This window comes from Oncorhynchus mykiss, chromosome 8 (genome assembly GCF_057628025.1).
Source record: "Oncorhynchus mykiss isolate SJ-2025 chromosome 8, ASM5762802v1, whole genome shotgun sequence".
Lineage (NCBI taxonomy): Eukaryota > Metazoa > Chordata > Actinopteri > Salmoniformes > Salmonidae > Oncorhynchus > Oncorhynchus mykiss.
The window spans coordinates 37651272-37676321 of record NC_143029.1 but is presented as its reverse complement, the minus strand read 5'-3'; the positions used below and the strand labels follow the sequence as shown (position 1 = coordinate 37676321).

The window sequence follows — 25050 nt, the reverse complement described above, 5'->3', positions numbered from 1 at the left end:
AGGAGGGAAAGGGGAAGTCAGTGGAATGGAGATCCAGAAAAAGGAGCAATCATTGTGTGAGTATTGTGTGCCAAACAGTTGATGTTAGATTACAATATTATTACTTTTTCTGACCATTTGGAACAGTGTAAACAACACTAAATAAGAGAACAGACTCTGTTACAAATGGGAAAAAATATAAAGCCTTTATTACAGCCGACTAAAAAGTTGCATTCATACCTGAATTGCAGTTTATTTAATATTTAGCCTAATTATTCAAAGCTCCCTTTATTATTTAATTTCACAACTAAAATGGTTGATTGCATTTCAAAGCATGAATGTCTCTTCTGCTGTGTGGTGGCATGAACAAATTAATGATTGATTGATACAGTAGCATATAAACTCAGAATTTAAAAAACGTTGTCACTGTGAACTGCGTTTATTTTCAGCAAACTTAACATGTTTAATGTTATGTTCATACAAATATTTACACAACTGACAAACAAAATGAACAAGTTCCACAGACAGGAACTAACAGAAATGGAATGTGTCAATCAGCTGCAATAAGTACTGCAGTGCATCTCCTCTTCATGTACTTCACCAGCTTTGCCAGTTCTTGCTGTGAGATGTTACCTCACTCCTCCACCAAGGCACCTGCAAGTTCCCGGACATTTGTGGGGGGAATGGCCCTAGCCCTCACCCTCCGATCCAACAGGTCCCAGGCGTGCTCAATGGGATTGAGATCCGGGCTCTTCGCTGGCCATGGCAGAACACTGACATTCCTGTCTTGTAGGAAATCACGCACAAACCGAGCAGTATGGCTGGTGGCATTGTTATGCTGGAGGGTCATGTCTGGATGAGCCTGCAGAAAGGGTACCACATGAGGGAGGAGGATGTCATCCCTGTAACGCACAGCGTTGAGATTGCCTGCAATGACAACAAGCTCAGTCCGATGATGCTGTGACACACCGCCCCAGACCATGACGGACCCTTCACCTCCAAATCGATCCTGCTCCAGCTCAATCCTGCTCCAGAGTACAGGCCTCGGTGTAACGCTCATTCCTTTGATGATAAACGCTGATCCAACCATCACCCCTGATGAGACAAAACCGCAACTCATCAGTGAAGAGCACTTTTTGCCAGTCCTGTCTGGTCCAGCGACGGTGGGTTTGTACCCATAGGCGATGTTGCCGGTGATGTCTGGTGAGGACCTGCCTTGCAACAGTCCTACAAGCCCTCAGTCCAGTCTCTCTCAGCCTATTGCAGACAGTCTGAGCACTGATGGAGGGATTGTGCATTCCTGGTGTAACTCGGGCAGTTGTTGTTGCCATCCTGTACATGTCCCGCAAGTGTGATGTTCGGATGTACCGATCCTGTGCAGGTGTTACACGTGTCTGCCACTGCGAGGACGATCAGCTGTCTGTCCTGTCTCCCTGTAGCGCTGTCTTAGGTGTCTCGCAGTACGGACATTGCCATTTATTGCCCTGGGACCCTGGGCAGCTTTCTTTTGGTGTTTTTCAGAGTCAGTAGAAAGGTTTTAGTGTCCTAAGTTTTCATAACTGTGACCTTAATTGCCTACCATCTGTAAGCTGTTAGTGTCTTAAAGACCGTTCCAATAGGTGCATGTTCATTAACTGTTTATGGTTCAAGCATGGGAAACAGTGTTTAAACCCTTTAAAAGGAAGATCTGTGAAGTTATTTGGGTTTTTACGAATTATCTTTGAAAGACAGGGTCCTGAAAAAGGGCCGTTTCTTTTTTTGCTGAGTTTACATTGAAATATACTGTAGGCCTAAGTAAGTTAGGGTAGTAAGACTAAACAGGATGCCCTCTTAGGCCTACAGCTCGATGGTGGTTACAAGGCTATACAAAGCCTACTAATGATAACCATAAGATCTAGAAAAGGAGAGTATAGGAGTGAGTTGCGTGCATATTATGTGTGACAAACGGGTGCTGTGAGATCACAATATTATTTTTCTGCCTGTTTGGAACGGTGTAAACACCAAATAAATTAATGCCAGTCTATTCTTACAAAAAAAGTTTTACGCCTTTTATTACAGCATAGCAAAGATTAAAAACACCCCAAGCTGTGAAATTGCTTTATCTGACATTGTGCCGTTGCATGAGGCTCGGTACTCACGGAATCAGTAGGCTATTAAACAAACTGGCAACAGAACCAAGATCTGTCTTTTTTCTGTAGATGTACATTACCGGTCATTTTGCAGTGGACAGTTTTCTGGTCCATGTCAGACTTTTCACACCCAAACCACATCCATGTGACTGAAGTTGCTCCTTTTTTAGGTATGAGCTCCATGTCTCCGTGCATTGTGTTCCGTTCACTCTCTTCCATGTTTGTTTGTGTTGCAAATGTCCTTCCACACCGGCACGTAAAGCGTCGTCCAATTGACGAAAAATATTGCCGTAAAGAGTGATTTGCGACACAATGAAATAAACGATAGAAAAACGTCTATCGTTTCATATTGTGCTCTATCGTCACACCGCCCAGCCCTAATTCCAGGGGACTACCTCATGAAGCTAGTTGAGAGAATCCCAAGAGTGTGCAAATCTGTCAAGGCAAAGGGTGGCTATTACGAAGAATTTCAAATATAAAATATATTTAGATTTTTTTTTAAACCCCTTTAACACTGTTTTGATGTCTTCACTATTATTCTAAAATGTAGAAATGAAGAAAACCCCTTTGAATGTTTGAAAAATGTTTAATGTTGACTTTTAGTGTATATGGATGATTTATAGACATTTAACAGTTAGGCTATTGATTATAAACCTAATTCATTTGGTTTCCCCCTCTCCTCAATATTCTTAGACAATTAGGCTAAGGGCTGTTTCCTCGTCTCTGCTGATGCCTCTGCCGCATTATCAATCCCAATATGCTGGTTAACTTTTCTATTATGCACATAGCAACAAAGGGAAAGGCGCCAATTCTACTGCGCACTGAAGATTGTTTCAGAACCGCATCCAATGTGAGAGAGAGCGCATTAATAGTTTTATTAGTGTTGCACTAATATTATTTTTTACATAATAGAATACATACAATTTCACTATCACGTCTTAGATGGATCGACTGTGCCATTCCCGTGGCCTCAGCAATGGATTAGACTCCCAAGACAGGTGTTTTGTGCACCATTACATTTTTTTTTGTGATAAATTGTGACTGCTTGGCTAAAGAAATCTCGGTCGACCTACCTGTAGACCAAAAAAATTGACCGGTCAACTAAATGGTTTTGCTGTTTGGCTGTATATGTGGTTAGTTGGCATACAACTTTCATTTTTCGTTTTTATTGAACCTTTTTATTTAACAAGGCAAGTCAGTTAAGAACAAATTCTTATTTTACAATGACAGCCGACATCTACGGATGTAGCGCAAGTTTGTTTATTTGGATCCAATTTAGCTTTTGCATAGGCATCAGCTACTCTTCCTGTGGTCCCCCCAAAAAATACAAAACATGACAACTAACAAAACACTGATAGACAAGGACATTCGCACACATTTTTAAAATGCAACAATATACAAACAATACAACAAAAATAATACAAACAATACAACAAAAACATGTGTGTTAGCTTGTGTTTTTAGGTCCGCTCACTGTCCCTGCTGTTTAATCCATATTTTAAGGTCATTTTACAGTTTTCTTGAGGAATTGGAGATGGGAGTTCCATGCGATCATGGCTCTGTATAATACAGTGCGTTGCTGTGAATTCATTTTGGACTTGGGGATTGTGAAGAGACCCCTGGTGACATGTCTTGTGGGGTATCTGAGCTGAATGCTATTTGATTATGCAGACCATCTGGAATTTTCATGACTCATATTTATCATGGAAACTAGAAGTGACACATTTAATCTCTTGTCAACCAGGAAAGGCAGGTGTTTGATATTAGTTCTATATGTGCAGTTAAGGGCAAGGCGTGCTGCTCTATTTTGAGCCTGCTGCAGCTTTGCTAGGTCTCTATATGCTGCACTTGGCCCCAACTGGACAGTAATAAAAATGGGACAAGACCCTTAACTAGTACAGTTGATTTGTGTCAAAAACACAGAAAATATTTTTATAAGACATACACCTCCCCCTTTTCACAGCAACTTTGTCAATAGGACTTGACCATGATAATTGACCATCCAATGTTATACCTAGGAGTTTATCTTCCTCAACTTGCTTAATGGTCACACCCATTATGCACAACTCCAGCTGAGGTTTAGGTCTTAGAGAATGTTTTGAACCAAAATACAATGCTTTTAGTTTTAGATGTCTTTAATAACACATTATTAATCACCCTTTCTGATACTGACTAACTCCTTATTTAGAATTTCAGTGAGCTCACTCACTTCGGGTGTTTTGTGAAAAGAGTAATGGCCCAATGCAACTGCCCTGAGGGACACCGCGCTGTACATATCTGATGATGTAGCCGCTTGCTTAGAAGAACATTCTCTGGGTTCTATTGGATAACAACTCTCCAATGATGTGATTGCAGGTGCTGTAAAGCCATAGCAAGTGAGTTTCTTCAATAACGACAGGCTGCACTGAAATCTTACAATATAGCTCCAACTATAGCATCATTTTATTTTAATCAATCGTCTGTCAACTGTGTCAGTGCAGTAGACGTTGAGTGCCCTTCTCTATAGGCATGCTGAAAGTCAGTAGTTAACTTGTTCTCTGGAAAAAATGGCATTGTATTTAGTCATACAATTTTCACAATCAATTTTCTAAGAACAGCCACCAAACTGATTTAGGTGGCTGTTAGAGCCAACAAAGGGTGCTTTACTATTTTTAGGCAGTGGAATTACTTTAGCTTCCTTCCACACCTGCAGACACACACTCATTTAGGCTTTGGTTAAAGTAAAAAAAAAAAAAGTATTTAGTCAGCCACCAATTGTGCAAGTTCTCCCACCTAAAAAGATGAGAGGCCTGTAATTTGCATCATATGTACACTTCAACTATGACAGACAAAATTAGAAAAAAACATCCAGAAAATCACATTGTAGGATTTTTAATGAATTTATTTGCAAATGATGGTGGAAAATAAGTATTTGGTAAATAACAAAAGTTTCTCAAACGTTTTCTGTAAGTCTTCACAAGGATTTCACACACTGTTGCTGGTATTTTGGCCCATTCCTCCATGCAGATCTCCTCTAGAGCAGTGATGTTTTGGGGCTGAGTGAAGGGTCTGAATACTTATGTAAAGGTGATATTTCCATTTATTTTATTTTTTTATACATTTACCAAAACTTCTAAACCTGATTTTGGGGGTATTGTGTGTGTGTGTGGATTGATCAGGAAAAAAATACAATTGAATCCATTTTAGAATAAGGCTGTAATGTAACAATAATGGAAAAAGTTAAGGGGTCTGAATACTTTCTGAATGTACTGTACTCAATTTTCAGCATTTCCCTCGCTCAGACAACCAAAAATTAGCAAAAGTTGCCCAATTGGGGCAGCAGGTAGCCTAGTGGTAGAGCGTTGTACTAGTAATCAAAAGGTTGCAAAATCAAATCCCCAAGCTGACAAGGTAAAAATCTGTCGTTCTGCCCCTCAACAAGGCAGTTAACCCGCTGTTCCTAGGCGTCATTGAAAATAAGAATTTGTTCTTAACTGACTTGCCTAGTTAAATAAAGGTACAATTCAAAAATGGGGGCATACTTGTTGCATGCAGTGCTCAAGTTGAGAATTGCTGTCATTCCAAACCCGTCAAGCCCTGAGCCTGAGCACTGACGTCATTTATAGCATGTTACTGTACACAGCCACTGTGTTACATTTCAGGCTCTTATTAGTGCCCTAACCTGTCATTTTCAACCAGTATACGTGTCCGAGTGTGAAGGGTTAAGTGATGGGGCACAGTTCAGAGACTGAGAAGATGAATGTCTTCTGAACATTAGGATAGACAGAATCGTGAGGAAGCTAGCATGTGTCTCTCGTGACTGTTGGAGGATCTCCTCTCTAAAGGCCTTTTTGATGCCTTTGAGACCAAAGACTCACCACGGGTTTATGTGGGAGGCTTTGACTGAACTGACAGGCCCAGGTCTAGTCCACTCATGGCCTGGTTCAAACGCTTGTCTGGGCAGGGAGGCTGATACATTACACACACCCTCATCGCCATGCACACACACTGTTGGCCTGGCACGCACCCTGTGGCTGCGGTTTGAAAAAGACAGCGTGTGGAATCTGACCCTGCTGAAGTTTCACTGCGTCAGGCACTCGTGCCAGCGCCCTGTGACACTTTTACTGCACTTTCTCAGATGGCATACTTTTTGCTCTCTCCCTCCCATCCCACCATCAGTCATGTCCCTGCAGCAATAGCCCTGCTCGCCTCTCCTTTTTCCCTTTCTGTTTCGTCTCATCTCTTCCTCTCTTTGCTGCTCGCTCTCTCTCTGGCAGTGCTCTCTGATTACAACCACAGAGAAATACAGTCAACATCTCACACCAGAAATACTGTAATTTCCACCAGGACCTCTGCACCATAGTGAGGGAGGGGTGGCAACCCCATTATGCCAGACCTTTTAACTGGATAGTAATGGGACATCCCCCCATGAGAGGGAATAGTGGGCAAATCCAGTTTGGTGCTGTGATATGGGGCACATCTGTGGCTGCTTTCAATTGTTTTCAATTAGAGGTTTGAGCTCTCTGTCTGTCTCGCTCTCTGTCTTTCTGTTCAGTAGCCTGCCTCATCCACCTAGCAATTACTCCCAGACAGCCTCCCTCTATGGGGCCTACTAACCTTGCTTTCCTGTGCCGTGTGGAACACAGGCCACACACAAACCACTGCAATGGAGTGGACATCTGATGCTTCCCTAGCATTTAAGACCTGGCAGGGAGCATTAACAGGGCAACTCAATTGCTTGTTGTTAGTTGGTCCACTTTCATGTCACTCCAGTGAATTATCACTTAATGAAGGCCCATTTGTAAGGATTCTGTCTCTGTGTGTCGTCACATCAACTTATCATGGTCTTCTATTTAGACCACTAATTGAATCAAGTGTGTTAGACCAGGTCTGGAACAAAAGCCTGCACCTCCTGTAGCTGAGACTGGTGTGTGCGAGCAGAACCCGTGTAGTAGAGTCTGGTGTGGTTGTACTAGCATAAGTTCTGTGTTCCATGTGACTGAACTTACCAATACATTTTTTTTCTCTCTGCTTCCAGATCACATAAAAAGGAAAGCACGTCGGCGGCCATCTTGGGGGCGGGGCATCATTAGGAAGAAGAAGAACTACAAGAAGGGACCGGAGGAAGAGGAGGATGAAGGTGCGGAGCCTAAGCCGGAAACGGCAGTACCCAGCGACTCCTGTCTGACTCAGGACGAAGAGTCTTCCTGTGACACCATGGACCCTCAGCCCAACGGACACCACACACACCCTCACACATATGGCATCTCCACGGAGGAGGAGAGCTCCAATGAGGCCCCTAGGGGCCAGAGAACAGAGACAGGGCCCAAGGAGGACGAGACACCAACTACAGAAGACCAAGCCAAATCTACATCTACAGACAAAGACCCCCAGTCTAAAAGTGAGTCTTATTGTAAAAACAAGGAGCCTCAAGCTCAGGAGATCCAGTCTAAAGGTGAGGGGTCATCATCTAAAGATGAAGGTTCCCAAGCCGAAAGTGAGAACCCCCAAGCCAAGCCTAAAGAGGAAGGTTTCCAGCCCATGGATGTTGAGAAGGTCCAGCCTAAAGATGACGAGGTCCAGTCCAAGACTGAGCAGCAGTCGTCATTCCCCACGCCGGCCACAGTCCCTCGGGAGTGTGTGAACGGGAATGAGTCCATGGATAGCCTGGATTCCCAGGCCCACAAGAGCTCTGAGACAGAGTGGCCTACAGCGGTCGAAGGTGAAGCGTCAGAGGGGGAAGTGTCGGCGTCTGCAGTGAGCACAGGAACTCAGGAACGCCGTCTTCAGGACGGGAGGACAGGAGACACGGAGACGGGCAAGGAGGAGCAGGACAGAGAAGGTACTGAGGGGTTATCTATGGTTAACTTTTACCTATTCCTAGTGCACCGCCACACTCATCGCTGTCTTGGGGTAGAATACTGACTTGATATATGCATGTCTAACTCAGACTTTTAAATAATGCGAGTAACTCTGAGTATAGATGGCACGTTCTGATCTTTCTCAGAGAGCACCAGACAGAAACACGTCACACAGACTTGAACACAGTCAGCCTAACCTTGCATTACTTTTTCATTCACTGTAAAAGAACCGAAATATCATCATTTTGTTGATTGTCATCCAAGATATTTGATTTACACTAGGTTTGCTTTTAAAACGACAGGGCGTGAATTATCCAGGACATATGGCATGTGAAATTTGAAATAAGATCCTTAAGTCTACACAGACAGCATATTTCAATGAAACCCTCAAAAGTCTTAGGTCTTCTACCTTTGTCGACTATCCAAAACCACTCTTAAGATTTATCCTCAAAAACAGTTTTTACTGCAAAGAAATTCACAAGGTTGGCCTTTTTTCTCATCATTTTTTCTTGGCCGTTCATTTAGTGGCGTGTAGTGTCTGGGACAAGCCGATAGGCCTGTGAGTTTGTGCGTGTGTATGTGTACGTATACAATACAACTTTACAGTACTTGTGTGTGTGTGTGGTTTCTGGGACAAGCCAATAGGCCTGTATGTGTGATTAACGACTCAGGGTTATCAGGGGCCAGCTGGAAGCCTGGAGCTACTTGGTGATTTGGGTGGCCTGGGGTAGTAGAGGTGGCCGGGGGAGATTTCTGCTTCCTCTGTTGTGGCTTTTTTTGGATCCTACAGACAGTGTAGTACCACGAACGCTGGTAGCAGTAAACTATAAGCCGACAGATCACAGGCTCTGAATGTAGAGGGGCAGCTATTCTCATCTTTGATTGTCAGGCCTTTGCTTTCATCCAAACAAGCATTGGTGTATGGATATGCTATGGTTCATTATGTTCTAATAACTGGATAAATGATGGCGATTAACATATAGGTCAAAGGTGAGATTGTAGGTGGGCTGTATCGTATACCTGTTCTCTCTTCCTGTTCCAGGCTGCTCCAAGGGGAGGAAGTGCAGAATGAGACAATCAGAGCAGTCAAAGGCATCAACTGACGGGACAGAGGAGAGTCCACAGACCCCTCCACCACCTACACTAGTGGTCGATCAACATCGACTCACGGTAAGGGATGGTGTGTGTGTGTGTTACCTCTATTTTCTAAGTAATGCTGAACATATCCCCGAGTATGAAAGTAATGAGTTGGGTAATAGTGATTGTGTTGTATTTTAAGCACAATGCCCTTCCACAGCTTACTGTCTTGTGAAAACGCCATTCATCCATTCATGTGATCTTCAATGAAACCATTTTAAGCAGTGCCATCCCTCCAGTCATTTCCTAGCTGCATTATAACTGGCAATGTCCCTTTCCTAATCCCAACCACACTACACGCTCATCTCCAAGGCTTCCCTGCACACTGCTTTAATCCATCCCTTTCTCCTTTCATCCCTTCGTTCTGTCGCTCCCAAGCCCAGAGCACTCAACATTAGAGACTAATTCTGTCTCTCAGATGGGAGAAAATCACCAGTCAATTTAATGGGCCCTAGTCAATGCTGTTGAGGGAAGTAAGGTTTGGGCAGAGTAAAGGAGTGGTGTAGACTGACATTGAAGGAAGGAGAAAGAGTAGATGTGGGGGGGGACTGGCCCCTAATCCTCCCCAGGCCCTTCATGCCTTCTCTGGGTTTGCTGGTGTCACTCTCCCCCTTTTCAGATGGATGCTCCTGATTTCCCAGCCTAATATCGTCTCCTCGTGCTCTGTTGGAGACCCCAGTCTGCCCTCACTGTGTGGGTGTGCGCGCGCACAACGAGAGACACTCTACATCCTTATCATCCGAGAGGAAGGTTCCAATTTAAGTAGCAGGCAACAGGGCATCTCCACGTCTTCAGTCAATCAACAGGTGTTGTTCCTTCCATACAGCCATTTTAAGAATGCAGCCAGGACATGACTCAAACATGAGGTGCTAGCTCTGCGCTCTCTGCTCTCCACACTACGCTCCGTCAAGTTGGTCTCTGAATAGATTGACAGGATAAATGTATGAAACGATTCCCAGGCACTTTGCACGGTCACACTTAGGTTCCACCTAATACCCCGGGTGTAAATTGGAGCTGTGCTCTCTTCAGTCCCTTAACCTTCTCTCTTTTCCCAGGGACTCTTCTCTCTACCAACCAACCACCCAAACGGCCCTGTTAAGAACAGGAAGATACAACATAGGTGTAGAGGAAGTGTTTCTGTGTCACACGCTCCTTCCCTGCTAGCAAATCATTATCTCCCCGTTGTTAGCATTGCCGCAGGGTGGGGGCAGAGATTGAGGGATGCGTGGTTCCCGCCTCTCCTCTCACCTGACGGTGGCGTCTCTCAAAGTGATTGACAGGTCTGGTCACGGTGGACCGACGGCTCCCGTTAAAAACGTAGAGCCACCAGTCGTGGGTGGTTGACGCCACGAACCGTGGGAACGCTCCCTCCCTGTGAACGCGCACTGCACTAATCTGGAGGCTTATTTGTTAGGCGGTAGCAAGAAGAGATATCTTTAAGAAACAGATTGTGAAAAGAGTGCACTGTGAATAATTGCTTTTTTCATCCACCAGGATGAAAGACGGAACAAATTGAATTTCCGGTGAGCGGGGTGAGAGTGCGTTTAAGGCTGATATCTCCACAGTGGTTGGTAGGGCTGGCTCGCTGCCTGATATTAGGAGAGGAGTGGTGTGGCACGTTCCGGTACTCCTCTCATCTTCTCTTAAATTCAAATTCATTGATTGGAGAAGTCTCATTACTTCTGACATTTAACTTAGATTGCAGGGCACCTGGAAACCCATTTGGAATTAGCAAAGAAATCTGCTAGTTTGTTCAGTCCTCACACCGAGGTTCTGGAAATGGTTTGGCTCCAGCAGTGTTCTTCAACCCTGCTCCTGGGAAGCTACATAGTGTGTTGCAGCCCAGCACCAACACACCTGATTCTACGTGGTTAGTTGAATCAGGCATGTTGATGCTGAGCTAAAGTTAAAAAAAAATACATTCTTGATTAGATAAGTATTCAACCCCCTTAGTCAATACATGTTAGAACCACCTTTGGTAGTGATTACACCTGTGAGTCTTTCTGGGTAAGTCTCTAAGAGCTTTCCACACCTGGAGCGTTTGAGTTATTCTTGAAAAAAGTATTCAAGCTATGTCAAATTGTTGGTTGATCATTGCTAGACAACCATTTTCAGGTCTTGCCATAGATTTTCAAGCAGATTTAAGTCAAACTTAGGAACATTTCCTGTCTTCTTGGTAAGCAACTCCAATGTAGATTTGGCCTTGTGTTTTAGGTTATTTTCCTGCTGAAAGGTGAATTCATCTCCCAGTGTCTTGTGGAAAGCAGATTGAACCAGGTTTTCCTCTAGGATTTTTTTTTTTTATCCTGAGAAACTCCCCAGTCCTTAACTATTACAAGCATACCCATAACATGAAAATATGGAGAGTGCTACTCCGTAATGTGTTGTGTTGGATTTGCCCTAAACATAACACTTTGTATTCATGACAAAAAGTTAATTGCTTTGCCACATTTTTCTGCAGTACTACTTCAGTGCCTTGTTGCAAACATGTTTTTTATCAGGCTTCCTTTGATATTCTGGCGTAACTACAATGTTTGTTGATCCGTCCTCAGTTTTCTCCTAGAGCAGCCATTAAACTGTTTTAAAGTCCACATTGGCGACATCACTGAGCATATCTTTTGTATGAGCCTACTAATAAACACACAATTTAACCGTTAAAATGTATTACCATTTAATGTGGCACATGCCGCTTTCATCTGATTGTCAAACAAATCACTTAGTAGGCTACCTGCGCGAATGTTCGTCCACTCCAGAATAATCCAAACAGTGTACACTCGCGCCATTACAGAACACCAAAAGGTGTGCCTAATGACGTACGACCATTGCCATTGATTAGGCCTACGTTAATTGATACGTCTTGCTGCCAAATTGACCTTTTTTGCCTGAAAAGTTGGGACACCTAAAATGGGGCTGAAACTGTCCCGGGAAAAACGGAGTGGTTACCGTAACACAGTCAATTTACTAGACTAGGCTACAATGTGTAGGCCTATTACCATGAATTTCAAAAAGTCCTACTGGTAGCCAGTGATGTAGTGTTTAACAAATAGTTGGGTAAACTCTGATTTGCTGGTCACGGTGAAAAAAGTTTAGTTTAGTAAACGCATTTAGTTGCGTTTACCCTCCACTACACCACTGCCGGTAGCCCTACCCTTTCAGCAGAGACAATATTACACACAGAACAGGTAGCCTACATCCAATATAAAACACAAGTTGAATCAAAACATGTTTTACACCCTAGTCCATAATTCATGAGTTCAATGTTTGGAGTCATCACAGATCGTGTGACAGAAAACACTACCTTTCTTTCCTTATAGAATGACATTTATGACTGTTATTTGTATTAAGCATTTAACAATTGAATTAGAACATTGAACTTAAACCCTGTACAATGCCTTGGAGAAATGCACTGTAAGTGTAACTATGCCTGTGTAACAGTTCATTATGTTTTTCCGTGAAAACAGTTCTCACGGGCGCACAAATCCAAAATATTGTAGGCCTATGCCTTTGCAAAATCTAATGCTTCCAACCAAAAGAGTCAGCTATAGGCCTATAGGTCGTTTAATGTTGGATGCGCATTGGTGTGTAGCTGTAGGCTAGTGATATTGGCAACCATCATCAGCTGATCCAGGAAACAACAAATATTGGTGGAAAATCATAAGGCTAAATAATTGGTCTACTACTTCTGGGCCACGTATGACACAGAGAACACCAATAGGCTACCTGCCTGCACCTGAAAAACAAAGCTCTAAACAGCTGAATGATAAAAGCAAACCATGATGAATCAACGGATACATCTAATGCATTGGAATAAATACTATTTTTTTTATCAAGGGCGCATGGCAAACAAATGGCCAAAATGAGCATCTATGCGTTTTGAAGGAGCTCAGCTGAGGCCAAATTCAGCACTACTGAGTGGACAGTGCCTTGGACAGGGAGACTGTTTGTGCAGCCAAAATAATGGTGAATTAAATGGTTTAAACCATGAGGGAGGTGGGAATCGTTTCATATGATGTTTTGATTTTGTCTTTTTTTCCCACTTAGGTTGCATTTAGGGGAGTTAATGTCTCATTCAGGGGGAGCTGAGCTTCCCTGTAATTTGCACCCTGGGAAAAAGTCAAGGGTGTGAATACTTTCTGAAGGCACTAAGTGCCCTAGATTGGAGCAGAATCATCATCATCATCTATCAGGGAATCAATTCCATTTCTATCCACCTCGCCAAAGAACACGCGGGCTGGGCTACAAGACTTGGCGGGGCAATTTTCTTTAGATTTGTTTTACGCAGCTGCAAATGCCCAGTGTGCATTCATTGGCTGTTACACTGAAGAGTTCTCTCTCCCCTGTTGCCTGACTATTACAGCATGTCAAGATTTCCCATTTCAGAGCCGTCCGTTCACAGAAATGGCCCCATTTTCAGTTTGTTGTGTCTGCCCATTTCCAACACTAATAACAGCATGGTTCCATCCGGAGAGGGAGGTAGGCGGCTATTCTGAATGCCTGCTAGGGAAAGAAAACGGCTTAATGGCCGGTGCGAAGCGTTTTGATTGTCAATAGAAATAAATAACTTTTGGGATGCTTCCTTTTCATTTGTACTCATTCCCGCTGATGTCCTTGACAGAGCGACCATTTGCATGTGATAATAGCTTTCCGTTTAGAGACCTGTCGTTTTGAAAAGGCTTCCATCCACATCGTCAACCAGTTACGGCACCACATCATGAAAACAAACGTATGCGCCGATATACACACACACACGTCCAAAACTACTCTCTGTAAGTGACTAGCGCAAATGTCGCCCCCACCACCACACACACACACTTTATCCGCACAAGCGTTTTTGTGTGAAAGTGCATTTTTTTGTGACATGCGTCCATTTGTGTCTTAGCTGTCAGATTGGGCCTAACTGCCTGAGGCTTGTTTGGTTTTGCTTTTGACACAAGACTGGAGATGAAAGGGGAGGGAGAGGAAAAAATAGGGAGGAAATGGAGATGTAGAAAAATTAGAAAAGGAAGGAGATGGGAGTAGAGGAAGAGAAAAGCATGAGAGGAGAATAGACTTTCCGAAGTTATCCCAGATAATAGATAGCTATAGTCCAGGGATCATCAACTAGAGCTGCGGGACGAGTTTTTTCTTGAGCTGTGGTTAGGGGGCTGGAAAATAATTACAAATCATTTGTGGACTTCTAATTGACCGCAAGAAGCCCAAACAGATATAGAACATACTAGATAGAACAATCATTTCACACCTTGCTTACATCTCTCTATTATGCGTGGGAATACTTTGGAACAGATTTCCAAAATCTTAATCATTTGGAGCTGATTTGATGATGTTTTAACAGTCTTATGTCCAACATCAACACCCCCCAAAATCAAATCAAATCCTGCTATAGACAGACTGCTATAGACAGGGCTTGGCCTAATTGATGACCAAACCACTTGTGAGTCTGTTACAGCTGGAACTGAGATCAACTCCAGCAGTCAGTCACCCCCTCTCGCGCTATTCTCAGCGCTCTCTTAATCAGCAGCAAGCTCCGACATTGCAAGGCAGCCGCCAAAGCACTGAGCTGTTGAGTATAATCTCACCAAGCACTACTGGAGTGAATATTGTACTAGAGTTAAAGGAAGAATTTGACTTCCACGTGAGAGAGAAGCAGATTTCACTTCTGTCTGAGGCACGGGAGACTAAGTGTTTTACTGCCCTGTACTTCTCTTTGAAATACCTGCAATAAGTTTATTAGCTTTTTTTTCTCCTCTATTTTTAAAGAGATGGTCTGTAGATGAAGTTTGCCAAAGGTGTCAACCATATTTTATTCCCCATACCATGCCCCCTGACACAGCCAAGTCCCCTCACCATGAGCCTAGCGTCCATACCAAATTAACTTCTTAACACCTGTTGATCATGTCCAGATCACATCACCAGACCAACCTCCTGCCCCGGTCTCCATCACATCTTTCCATCATAGCCTTTAATTTGCACTCTGGCACTCGGTATCTAGTGACACCTGTTGGTCATGTCCAGACCACCACTGTCACCTGGCCTGCTTTACATCACATCAGTGGCCTTTAACTTGAAGTGCTTATCTGCTGTGGATGCTAGCCTCGTGTGTCTGAGTCTTTAGGGAGTAGCGAGTGAGGGTGCTGCATAATTTGATTCCTCCATCATATTCACATTAGTCATGACACAGACCCCTCTGAGGTGTCAGCCTTGTGATACTTTTTATGTGCCACATGTTACGCAACTCTGTGTGTCCTCGCGCTCCCAATCCGTGTGACTTGGCAGTGTCTCCCGGGCATTTCACTCCTTTCTGGAGATTGGAATTCGTGTTGCAACAGTTGCAAATCACCCACTACACTCCTCTCCTTCCCTCCTTCTTTCCGTTCATTTCAACTCTGTAGATTTTCTCTTGAAGCGTGAATCATTTATATTTCATCCTTAACACGGGCAAGACAAGATTATTATTATTATTATTATTATTATTTATTTTTTTTGTGAATTTTTACCCCTTTTTCTCCCCAATTTCGTGGTATCCAATTGTTGTAGTAGCTACTATCTTGTCTCATCGCTACAACTCCCGTACGGGCTCGGGAGAGACGAAGGTTGAATGTCATGCGTCCTCCGATACACAACACAACCAGCCGCACTGCTTCTTAACACAGCGCGCATCCAACCCGGAAGCCAGCCGCACCAATGTGTCGGAGGCTACACCGTGCACCCGGCAACCTTGGTTAGCGCGCACTGCGCCCGGCCCGCCACAGGAGTCGCTGGTGCGCGATGAGACAAGGACATCCCTACCGACCAAGCACTCCCTAACCTGGACGACGCTAGGCCAATTGTGAGTCGCCCCACGGACCTCTCGGTCGCGGCCGGTTACGACAGAGCCTGGGCGCGAACCCAGGGACACTGATGGCACAGCTGGTGCTGCAGTACAGCGCCCTTAACCACTGCGCCACCCGAGACAAGACAAGATTACATCAGAATTAAAAGCTTAATAACACCACTGGTGATGATGGATACTGTGTCGCTTCCAGGTATTCCCCCCCCGCTCTTTGTGCTTCTTGCTCTGCCTCTATTTTTCTTTCTCCCCCTTCGCCACTTGCTTGCTGCACTTAAACCCCAGGGCTACCAGCCCTCTGCAGCCTTCCTGACACCAACACAGCTCTTAACACCAATGAAGAGTAGTGTTCAGCATGGCTCCTGATACTGCGATCAACACTGGCACACAGTCCTCCATATTAAGCGCCACGAAAAGACCTTGCAATACACGAAGACACGATAAGACTGGCAAAACCAGATGGTCAATCGCACTTAATATAGCTATCACAACGTTGTGCAGTGATCTCATAATATCAGCACATGGCCATAATGTATTTGCTCCTTCCCTTTTCATAAACATTCTAAAAGTTTTGTGGGGTGAATGCTTATCACACGTTTAGTGTGAAATGTGTTTTACCAGTAAGGGCCGGTGTTAAGTAACGCTAACATTTATACACTAATAACCACCTGCTCTGCAGGGTGAGACATTTTTATATGCCAATGTAACACTAACCTAAATGTAAGTCATCAGCGCTCCAGTTCAAAGCATTCGCACCCCATGCTGGGACTATTTCTGTACCCCGTCATAAGCTGTGACCTGATCTCCATTTCAGACATTCAAAGGGCTGGGCTCTAGGAGCACTGTGTGTGTGTGTGTGTGTGTGTGTGTTTTTTTTGAAGAGTTGGTAGGGTGTGTGTTCCAGGATATAGATGTTGGTCATAACTGGTGTCCTGTTCTCAGGTTGTCTTATATTCTTAGGATCACAGACAAGCCTGTCAGTGGCCTTGTTAGCTGCCTTTAATGGGCTGAAACATGCAGGGAACGCAGCCGCATTGAGTTGGCAGTGTGTTTACAGATGGGTCTGGGTGTGCATGTCTGCAAAGTTGTGCGTGGAGACGGGGCTGTGTGTGTGTATTGAATGTAGGTGTGTGTCTGCAGGGATAGGTGTGTGTTTGGGGAGACGTGTATGTAGAGTTGGGGGTGTGTGTATCAAATGTGTGTGCGCACTGTTGGCACACTGATGTAGTCATCTGCCTGGCCGCATGCTGTGCTTCAGCTGATAGGACAGAGTTTAAAGCCATGGCTATGACACCTTGTCTTCCCGTCCTCTCTTGTTTCGTTCTCTCCCTTGCTCTTTCTTTCCCCCTCTCTCCTCCTCTGTACCTAAGAGGCTGGGTGAGGACGGGGATAAAGATGTGCTGTGATGGGAAGGAGGGTGGTGGGGAGAGGTGTCTTTAATGGTCCGTATCACAGCCCCCTTTAACAGACTGGATTACTGCTCCTTTGTGTGCTGGGAGTTCACTACCTCAGGGGGTCCGCTAGCCCCACCACACACACACACACACACACACACACACACACACACACACACACACACACACACACACACACACACACACACACACACACACCACTTACCCCCGCTGTCACTATTGGCCTGGGCAACTGGAAAAAGGCACAGCACTCTTGATTAAATCAGCTGACTAACAAGGGGAGAGAGGGGGAGGGCGGGAGATGTTTAGAGAGACAAAAGGTAAGGGATTTTAGGACTAAAGGTATAAGATTAGAAGCAGAGGCCTAGATGTGGAGAGACGGGTTGAAAAGGAGGGGGAACTTATACACTGAACAAAATATACACACCATGCAACAATTTCAAAAATGTTACTGGAAATATATATGGAAATCAGCCCATTCAAATATATTCATTAGGCCCTAATCTATGGATTGGACATGACTGGGAATACTGAAGAAAAAGAAAGTAGGGGTGTGGCTCAGAAAACCAGTCAGTATCTGATACAGCGTGACATCTCCTTCACATAGGGTTGATCAGGCTGTTGATTGTGACCTGTGGAATCTTGTCCCACTCTTCAGTGTCTGTGCGAAGTAGCTGGGTATTGGCGGCAACTGGATCAGAAATGCTCAATGGGTGGCATGTGAGTATGCAGACCATGGAAGAACTGGGACATTACATTTTCAGCTTCCAGGAATTGTGTACAGACCCTTGCGACATGTGGCTGTGCATTATCGTGCTGAAACATGAGGTGATGGCGGCGGATGAATGGCACGACAGTGGTCCTCAGGATCTCGTCACGGTATGTCTGTGCATTCAAATTTGCCATCAATAAATATGCCATCATTGTCCGCAGCGGTCTAAGGCACTGCATCTGTGCAAGAGGCGTCGCTACAGTCCCTGGTTCGAATCCAGGCTGTATCACATCCGGCCGGGATTGGGAGCCCCATAGGGCGGCACACAATTGGCCCAGCGTCGTCCGGGTTTGGCCGGGGTAGGCCATCATTGTAAATAATAATTTGTTCTTAACTGACTTGCTTAGTTAAATCAAAATATATATATATATATATATATATATATATATATATATATATATATATATATCACACACACACACACACACACACACACAGCATAACTTCACCTCTATCATGGGGCACTCTGTTTACAATGTTGACATCAGAAAACCGCTCGCCCAAACGACGCTATAAATGCTATCTGCCAGGTACAGTTGAAACCAGGACTCTTCCATGAAGTGCACACTTCTCCAGCGTACCAGTGGCCTTCAAAGGTGAGCATTTTCCCACTGAAGTTGGTTACGACGCGGAACTGCTGTCGGGTAAAGCCCTTCCTCTCGGGTGGAAAAGCTAGATGTGGAGGTCCTGGGCTGGCGTTGTTACACTTGATCTGCTGTTATGAGGGCGGTTTACACGTACTGCCAAATTCTCTAAAACGACATTGAGAAATTAACATTCAATTTTCTGGCAACAGCTCTGGTGGACATTCCTGCAGTCAGCATGCCAATTGCACGCTCCCTCAAACCTTGTGACATTTGTGGCGTTGTGACAACTGCACATTTAGTGGCCTTTTATTGTCCCCAGCAGAAGGTGCACCTGTGTAATGATCATGCTGTTTAATCAGCTTCTTGATATGCTACACCTGTCAAGTAGAAATGTTTACTAACATGGATGTAAACAAATTTGTGCGATATTCTTTATCTCATGAAACATAGGACCAACACTTTACATGTTACGTTTGTATTTTTGTTAAGTATAGAGAAGTATGACTCTCATTTACCCATCTAAGTGTTCAGAGTCACTGTGTCATTATTTGTAGTTAAAAGAGAGGCACCCATCCCCTCACTTTGATAAGGAGAAGCCCACGCCTTGTTCTTCTGACACTGACACACGCACCTCATTTCCTGTCACTTTCTTTTATTGCCTGGTGTCTAATGACTGTAAATCTAGTCGCTGTGTGATTGCTATTTCAGTCCTATGGATTTTGATCCACACACAATGTGGCAAGCTGAGAATGAGCAGGTCAATTGAACGGGTCTTTGACTGTCCAAAGTGCTTAATTAAAGTAACAGACAAATGTAAACACTGAGCTAATTATGATTAGCCTTAATTAGCTGTCCCTCTGATCTTAATTGCTTTTGAATAAAGCTGACCTCTCTGTGTGCGAGAGAGTTGCACACGTGATGTGAATGCAGGGTATGCGTTTATGTTCCCTGTTGCATTAAATGCTGTATTTGTGTTCTGCTTGTGCGTGTCTATGGCTTGAATGTGTCCTCTCTAGAGGGAGCTTGTTGTTTCTCATGCGTATAATAACATAGTATAACGTGTGTGTGTGTTCTCCTCTCCCAGGCCCTCTTGGACACAGTGGTACAGAGGAGTGAAGGCTACAGCGTGGAACGCTTGGAGAGACTCTTCTCTCTCCTCAGTCAGTGCATCTACCAACACCGACTGGACTACGACAAGACACGGCTACAGGAGGTTAGACGGACACGCACGTAGCTCGACACCATGACAAAAACTTACTTGGCCCTCCAAATGCGGTAGATGTGTGCTTGGTTCCTGAAAACTAATGTGGAGTTTTGAAGGCTATTACAGGAGTGAATGCAGCACACTGAGGTTGTCAGACAATGTGTCAGCGACAGAGGGAGTAGCCAGTGTTGTCGTATTAACTAGAGGCTTCTAGCGATGTCTCTGGCTAGTGCCGTCAGTGGAGAGCGGGGGTGCTGCTTTGGACACACAGGCTGGCCAGCCGCTGGAGAGAGGAGGATTGTTTGCATGCCTGGTCAGTGTTGGTATTTCTCCTGTCCTGTAGGGCTGGGCGGTATACCGTTTTTTTATGATATACCGGTATTGATGCCGGTATATCATTGATGCCGGCTACCCTGGGGCGGCAGGGTAGCCTAGTGGTTAGTGTTGTACTAGTAACCGGAAGGTTGCAAGTTCAAATCCCCGAGCTGACATGATATAAATCTCTCGTTCTGCCCCTGAACAGGCAGCTAACCCACTGTTCCTAGGCCGTCATTGAAAATAAGAATTTGTTCTTAACTGACTTGCCTAGTTAAATAACGGTAAAAAAATAAATAAAATAAGATGCAGGGAACGGTTTGGTTTTTTAATTTACCTTCTATACCGGTGTTTGGTTTGTTAAACGTGATACGCCATGTGTAATGTCAATTTTTATAGTTTAACGTCATTTCTCTCCGTGCCACTTTCCACACGGACCAAGCCATGCCCCCTGTCACTCAAGGAGCGCATTTAATGTTCCTCAACCAAGAGACACTTGCGTTCCGTCTGCATGGTCAATGAAGCAATGTTTTCACTTTGCCTCTTAATATTAATTCACTAGCGTTCTATAATGACACTATTAGTTTGTCTCTTACATCAGCAAACAGCTGGTTTGTCTTTTCTTAGCTAGCTAATAAATGTACTGAGTAAGAGCAAACATCCTGATAATACCAGTGATGGTGTCGACCTAAATCAGCATGTTTGTGCAACAGTATCTTCTAAATCATAGAGGAATACGTTTGCTACATGAAGTATCTAAGAGAAAACACGCAATGTAGCCAAAGGTTATAGGGCCCCCTCAAAAACTTTCGTTCCAACCCTGTCACAATAACTCCTTCCTGGCATTTTAATTAGTTGTCATCTCAAACAACACTGTATTCAAAGTGCCCACTATTATATTCTAACTATATAATTAGAATAGTCATTCTATTTCCATGATTCCAACAGTCCAACTCTAATTCGCAACATTTGGTTAAAAAGAAGTCCTAGATTATTTGCCCATATCGTGCAGCCCTACGTGGCAGTGTGGAAATGCTCAATTGAGCAGTGGTGTAAAAATACTTTCAAGTACTAAAGTAACTTCTTTTGGTATCGGTACTTTACTATTATTTGACAGTTTTTACTTTTACTTCACTACATTCCTAATGAAAATAGTGTACTTTTTACTCCATACATTTTCCCTGACACCTAAAAGTACTCGTTACATGTTGAATGCTTAGCAAGACAGGAATATGGTCCAATTCATGCACTTGTCAAGAGAACATCCCTGGTCATCCTCTGATCTGGAGGACTCACTAAACACACACGCTTTGTAAATTATGTCTGAGTGTTGGAGTGTGCCCCTGGCTATCAGTAAAAAACTAGAAAATGGTCCCATCTGGTTTGCTTAATATAAGGAATTTGAATTTTTTTACTTTTGATACTTAAGTATGACAATTGGGTACTTTTTCCACCACTGCAATTGAGTGCAGAAAATGCAGAAATGATAAGTGCTGAAATTTTGTTTTGGTTGAATAGAATAAAACAATCAGAATGGAAATCATTGAAATCACTTAGAATGTATGTGTTGCCACCCTAGGAACACTCACTACTCATAAAGCAAATGTAGAACTTTAATTATTCAAAAACTAAAAATACCGTCCAATTTCTTTTAAATAGCGTGATATAATATTTGGGCCATATCGCCCAGCCCTACTGTCCAGGGAGCGTGTGCAGAGAAATTAAATGCAGACAGTTACTTGTAGCTAATTTTAGTCCAAAGTGTTGGTATTTCTGACTCCATATGGTCATGCCTGTTGAGCACAATCAGGAATACCAACACTTTGTATTTTCATAAATGAAAACACACTATTACTCAACAACACTAAAATAAAGTGCAATGTGCGTGCCTCATCTCGGGAGTTGATAGGATTGAAGTCATAAACAGCGCAATGCCTGACGCACAACGAAGAGCAGCTGGCAAAACGCACGAAAGTGCTGTTTGAATGAATGTTTACGCGCCTGCTTCTGCCTACCACCACTCAGTCAGATACTTCTATGCTCAGTCAGATTATATGCAACGCAGGACACGCTAGATAATATCTAGTAATATCATCAACCATGTGTAGTTAACTAGTGATTATGATTGTTTTTTAAGATCAATTTAATGCTAGCTAGCAACTTACCTTGGTTTACTGCATTCGTGTAACAGGCAGTCTCCTTGTGGAGTGCAATGAGAGAGAGGCAGGTCGTAATTGCGTTGGACTAGTTAACTGTAAGGTTGCAATCCCCAGAGCTGACAAGGTGAAAATCTGTCGTTCTGACCCTGAACGAGGCAGTTAACCCACCGTTCCTAGGCAGTCATTGAAAATAAGAATGTGTTCTTAACTGACTTGCCTAGTTAAATAAAGATATATAAAAAATTGGCGCCCAAAAATACCGATTTCCGATTGTTATGAAAACTTGAAATCGGCCCTAATTAATCGGTCGACCTCTAATAGCCATGGCTATAAACATACCTATTGCGCTTCTTTAGCCCAGCCCAAAGGGGTGCGAAGGGTTGCTTGAATGCAGAGGGGAGATTACGTTTTTTTTTGTGTGTGTTTCCATCTTGCTCCGGTGGTAGGAATAATGGGGTGATGTTAGTGTAAATGTGTTGGCAGCTGAATAGGCTATTCTCATTGAGCAGTGGAGACATACTCTCGCTGTCCATTGCCGTTATAATCTACTGGGAAGCCAAAATGTTCCCAAACTGGAAATGTAAACGATGATGGAGAATCCTACTGGTTGCTCCACCCCACCACTCGCCATTGTACAGAACTAGTTCCCGGCTGCGCCTCACAATAGTACAGTTTGAAATGCTGCAATTAAGGTTAGAATTTTGATTACCACATGCACATAGGCTCTAGTTTTAGCCTGAAATGTTTTTTTTTCAGCTCAGATTCACCCAAGAGGCATACAAGGCAGCATAGCCTACAGGCCAAGTGTATTTAATTATATATTAGTTCACGGTGCGGACCAAACAGTTCGGTATGAAACCGTGTACCGTTATACCCCTAACAGAGAGGCACACAAACGCAGACACACATTGGCCTTTAGAATGCACTTAGTTACTTTCTGTTGGTAAAATATGTCTGTCGTCTTCCCTCATCTTGTATGTGCTTGGCAGGGGGAAACAGAATGAAATGCTACATGTTGAATAAGAGCTTTCCTCTGGTGTTCCTAAATTCATGCTATAGCGCTCTAGTCTCCTGCTGTGGTCTGACTACTACCTTTCCCTAGATGGAATGTTCTCTAATGTTCTGGAGAAGAGAGGCGGGGGAGAAGGGGAGAGTTTAGTGCACAATGCGCATTGATGTCCAGCGTTAGCCTGCCTCAACTTGACAGTAATGTGTGTGTTTGTGTGTCAGTTCAGTCTGTACACTACGGAAGGTAAAACTGTTGCATGGGCTAAAGTAAACACTGCGTGTGTCTTCACTTGCGAGCGGAGCGTGTTTTGAGGTGTGTGTCAGTGACAGGGTGCGAGAACTTTAAGCCACATTCTATAGAGCTCGGCTGAGAGAAGCAGGGCATCTTTCCGATGCCTCAGAAAACGGTGGGTGTTAAAATCTGAAGAAGTAAAGATTTCTGATTTTTTTTTTTTCTTCTCAGATGCAGTGTGAATGGGTTGACAACACTGAGTATACCAAACATTAGGAACACCTTCCTAATCGTGGGTAAAATCGCAGAACAGCCTCAGTTTGTCGGGGTATGGACTCTACAAGGCGTCAAAAGTGTTCCACAGGGATGCTTTCCCCGACTCCAATGCTTCCCACAGTTGTCAAGTTGGGCAGTGGACCTTTTCTTTTTTTTACTCCCCAATTTCCTGGTATCCAATTGGTAGTTACAGTCCTTTCCCATCGCTGCAACTCCTGTACGGACTCGGGAGAGGTGAAGGTCGAGAGCCGTGCTTCCCCCGAAACACAACCCATCCAAGCCGCACTGCTTCTTGACACAACGCCCGCTTAACCCGGAACCCAGCCGCACCAATGTGTCGGAGAAAACACTGTGCACCTGGCGATTGTGCCTGGCCTGCATAGGAGTAACTAGTGCGCAATGGGAAAGGAACATCCCTGCCGGCCAAACCCTCCCCTAACCTGGACGACGTTGTGCCAATTGTCCATGGGTCACCAGTGCCTTGCGCCACTCGGGAGGCCCTAGGGTGGTGGACTACTCTTGATACCTCCTACCAGAGACCCCATTCAAGGGCACTTACATAATTTTTCTTGCCCATTCACTGTCTGAATGGCATATACAGTGGGGCAAAAAAGTATTTAGTCAGCCACCAATTGTGCAAGTTCTCCCACTTAAGATGAGAGGTCTGTAATTTTCATCATAGGTACACTTCAACTATGACAGACAAAATGAGAGAGAAAAAATCCAGAAAATCACATTGTAGGATTTTTTATTAATTTATTTGCAAATTATGGGGTAAAATAAGTATTTGGTCAATAACAAAAGTTTCTCAATACTTTGTTATATACCCTTTGTTGGCAATGACAGAGGTCAAATGTTTTCTGTAAGTCTTCACAAGGTTTTCACACACTGTTGCTGGTATTTTGGCCCATGCCCCCGTGCAGATCTCCTCTAGAGCAGTGATGTTTTGGGGCTGTTGCTGGGCAACACGGACTTTCAACTCCCTCCAAAGATGTTCTATGGGGTTGAGATCTGGAGACTGGCTAGGCCACTCCAGGACCTTGAAATGCTTCTTACGAAACCACTCCTTCGTTGCCCGGGCAGTGTGTTTGGGATCATTGTCATGCTGAAAGACCCAGCCACGTTTCATCTTCAATGCCCTTGCTGATGGAAGGAGGTTTTCACTCAAAAT

The 25050-nt window shown here is 44.0% G+C and overlaps 1 protein-coding gene across 6 annotated transcripts in view; it reads left to right on the top strand.

The window, feature by feature from the left end:
- The window catches only part of LOC110529879 (ATPase family AAA domain containing 2B), a 122997-nt gene that overhangs the window by 93256 nt on the left and 4691 nt on the right, over window positions 1-25050 (top strand). For 2 of the 6 annotated variants that reach the window (XR_005052871.2, XR_005052870.2), the window contains 4 exons: window positions 7126-7929; window positions 8991-9118; window positions 19770-19898; window positions 23835-23931. Coding sequence is in view for 4 of the 6 variants with exons in the window: in XM_036985427.2 (XP_036841322.2) it covers window positions 7126-7929; window positions 8991-9118; window positions 19770-19898 (1061 nt within the window). In the remaining 2 variants the exon portion in view is untranslated. Of the gene's footprint in view, window positions 1-7125; window positions 7930-8990; window positions 9119-9704; window positions 10172-19769; window positions 19899-23834; window positions 23932-25050 lie in introns of those variants that run through there. The other 4 variants (XM_036985427.2, XM_090243374.1, XM_090243376.1 and 1 more) reach the window with 3 other exon arrangements.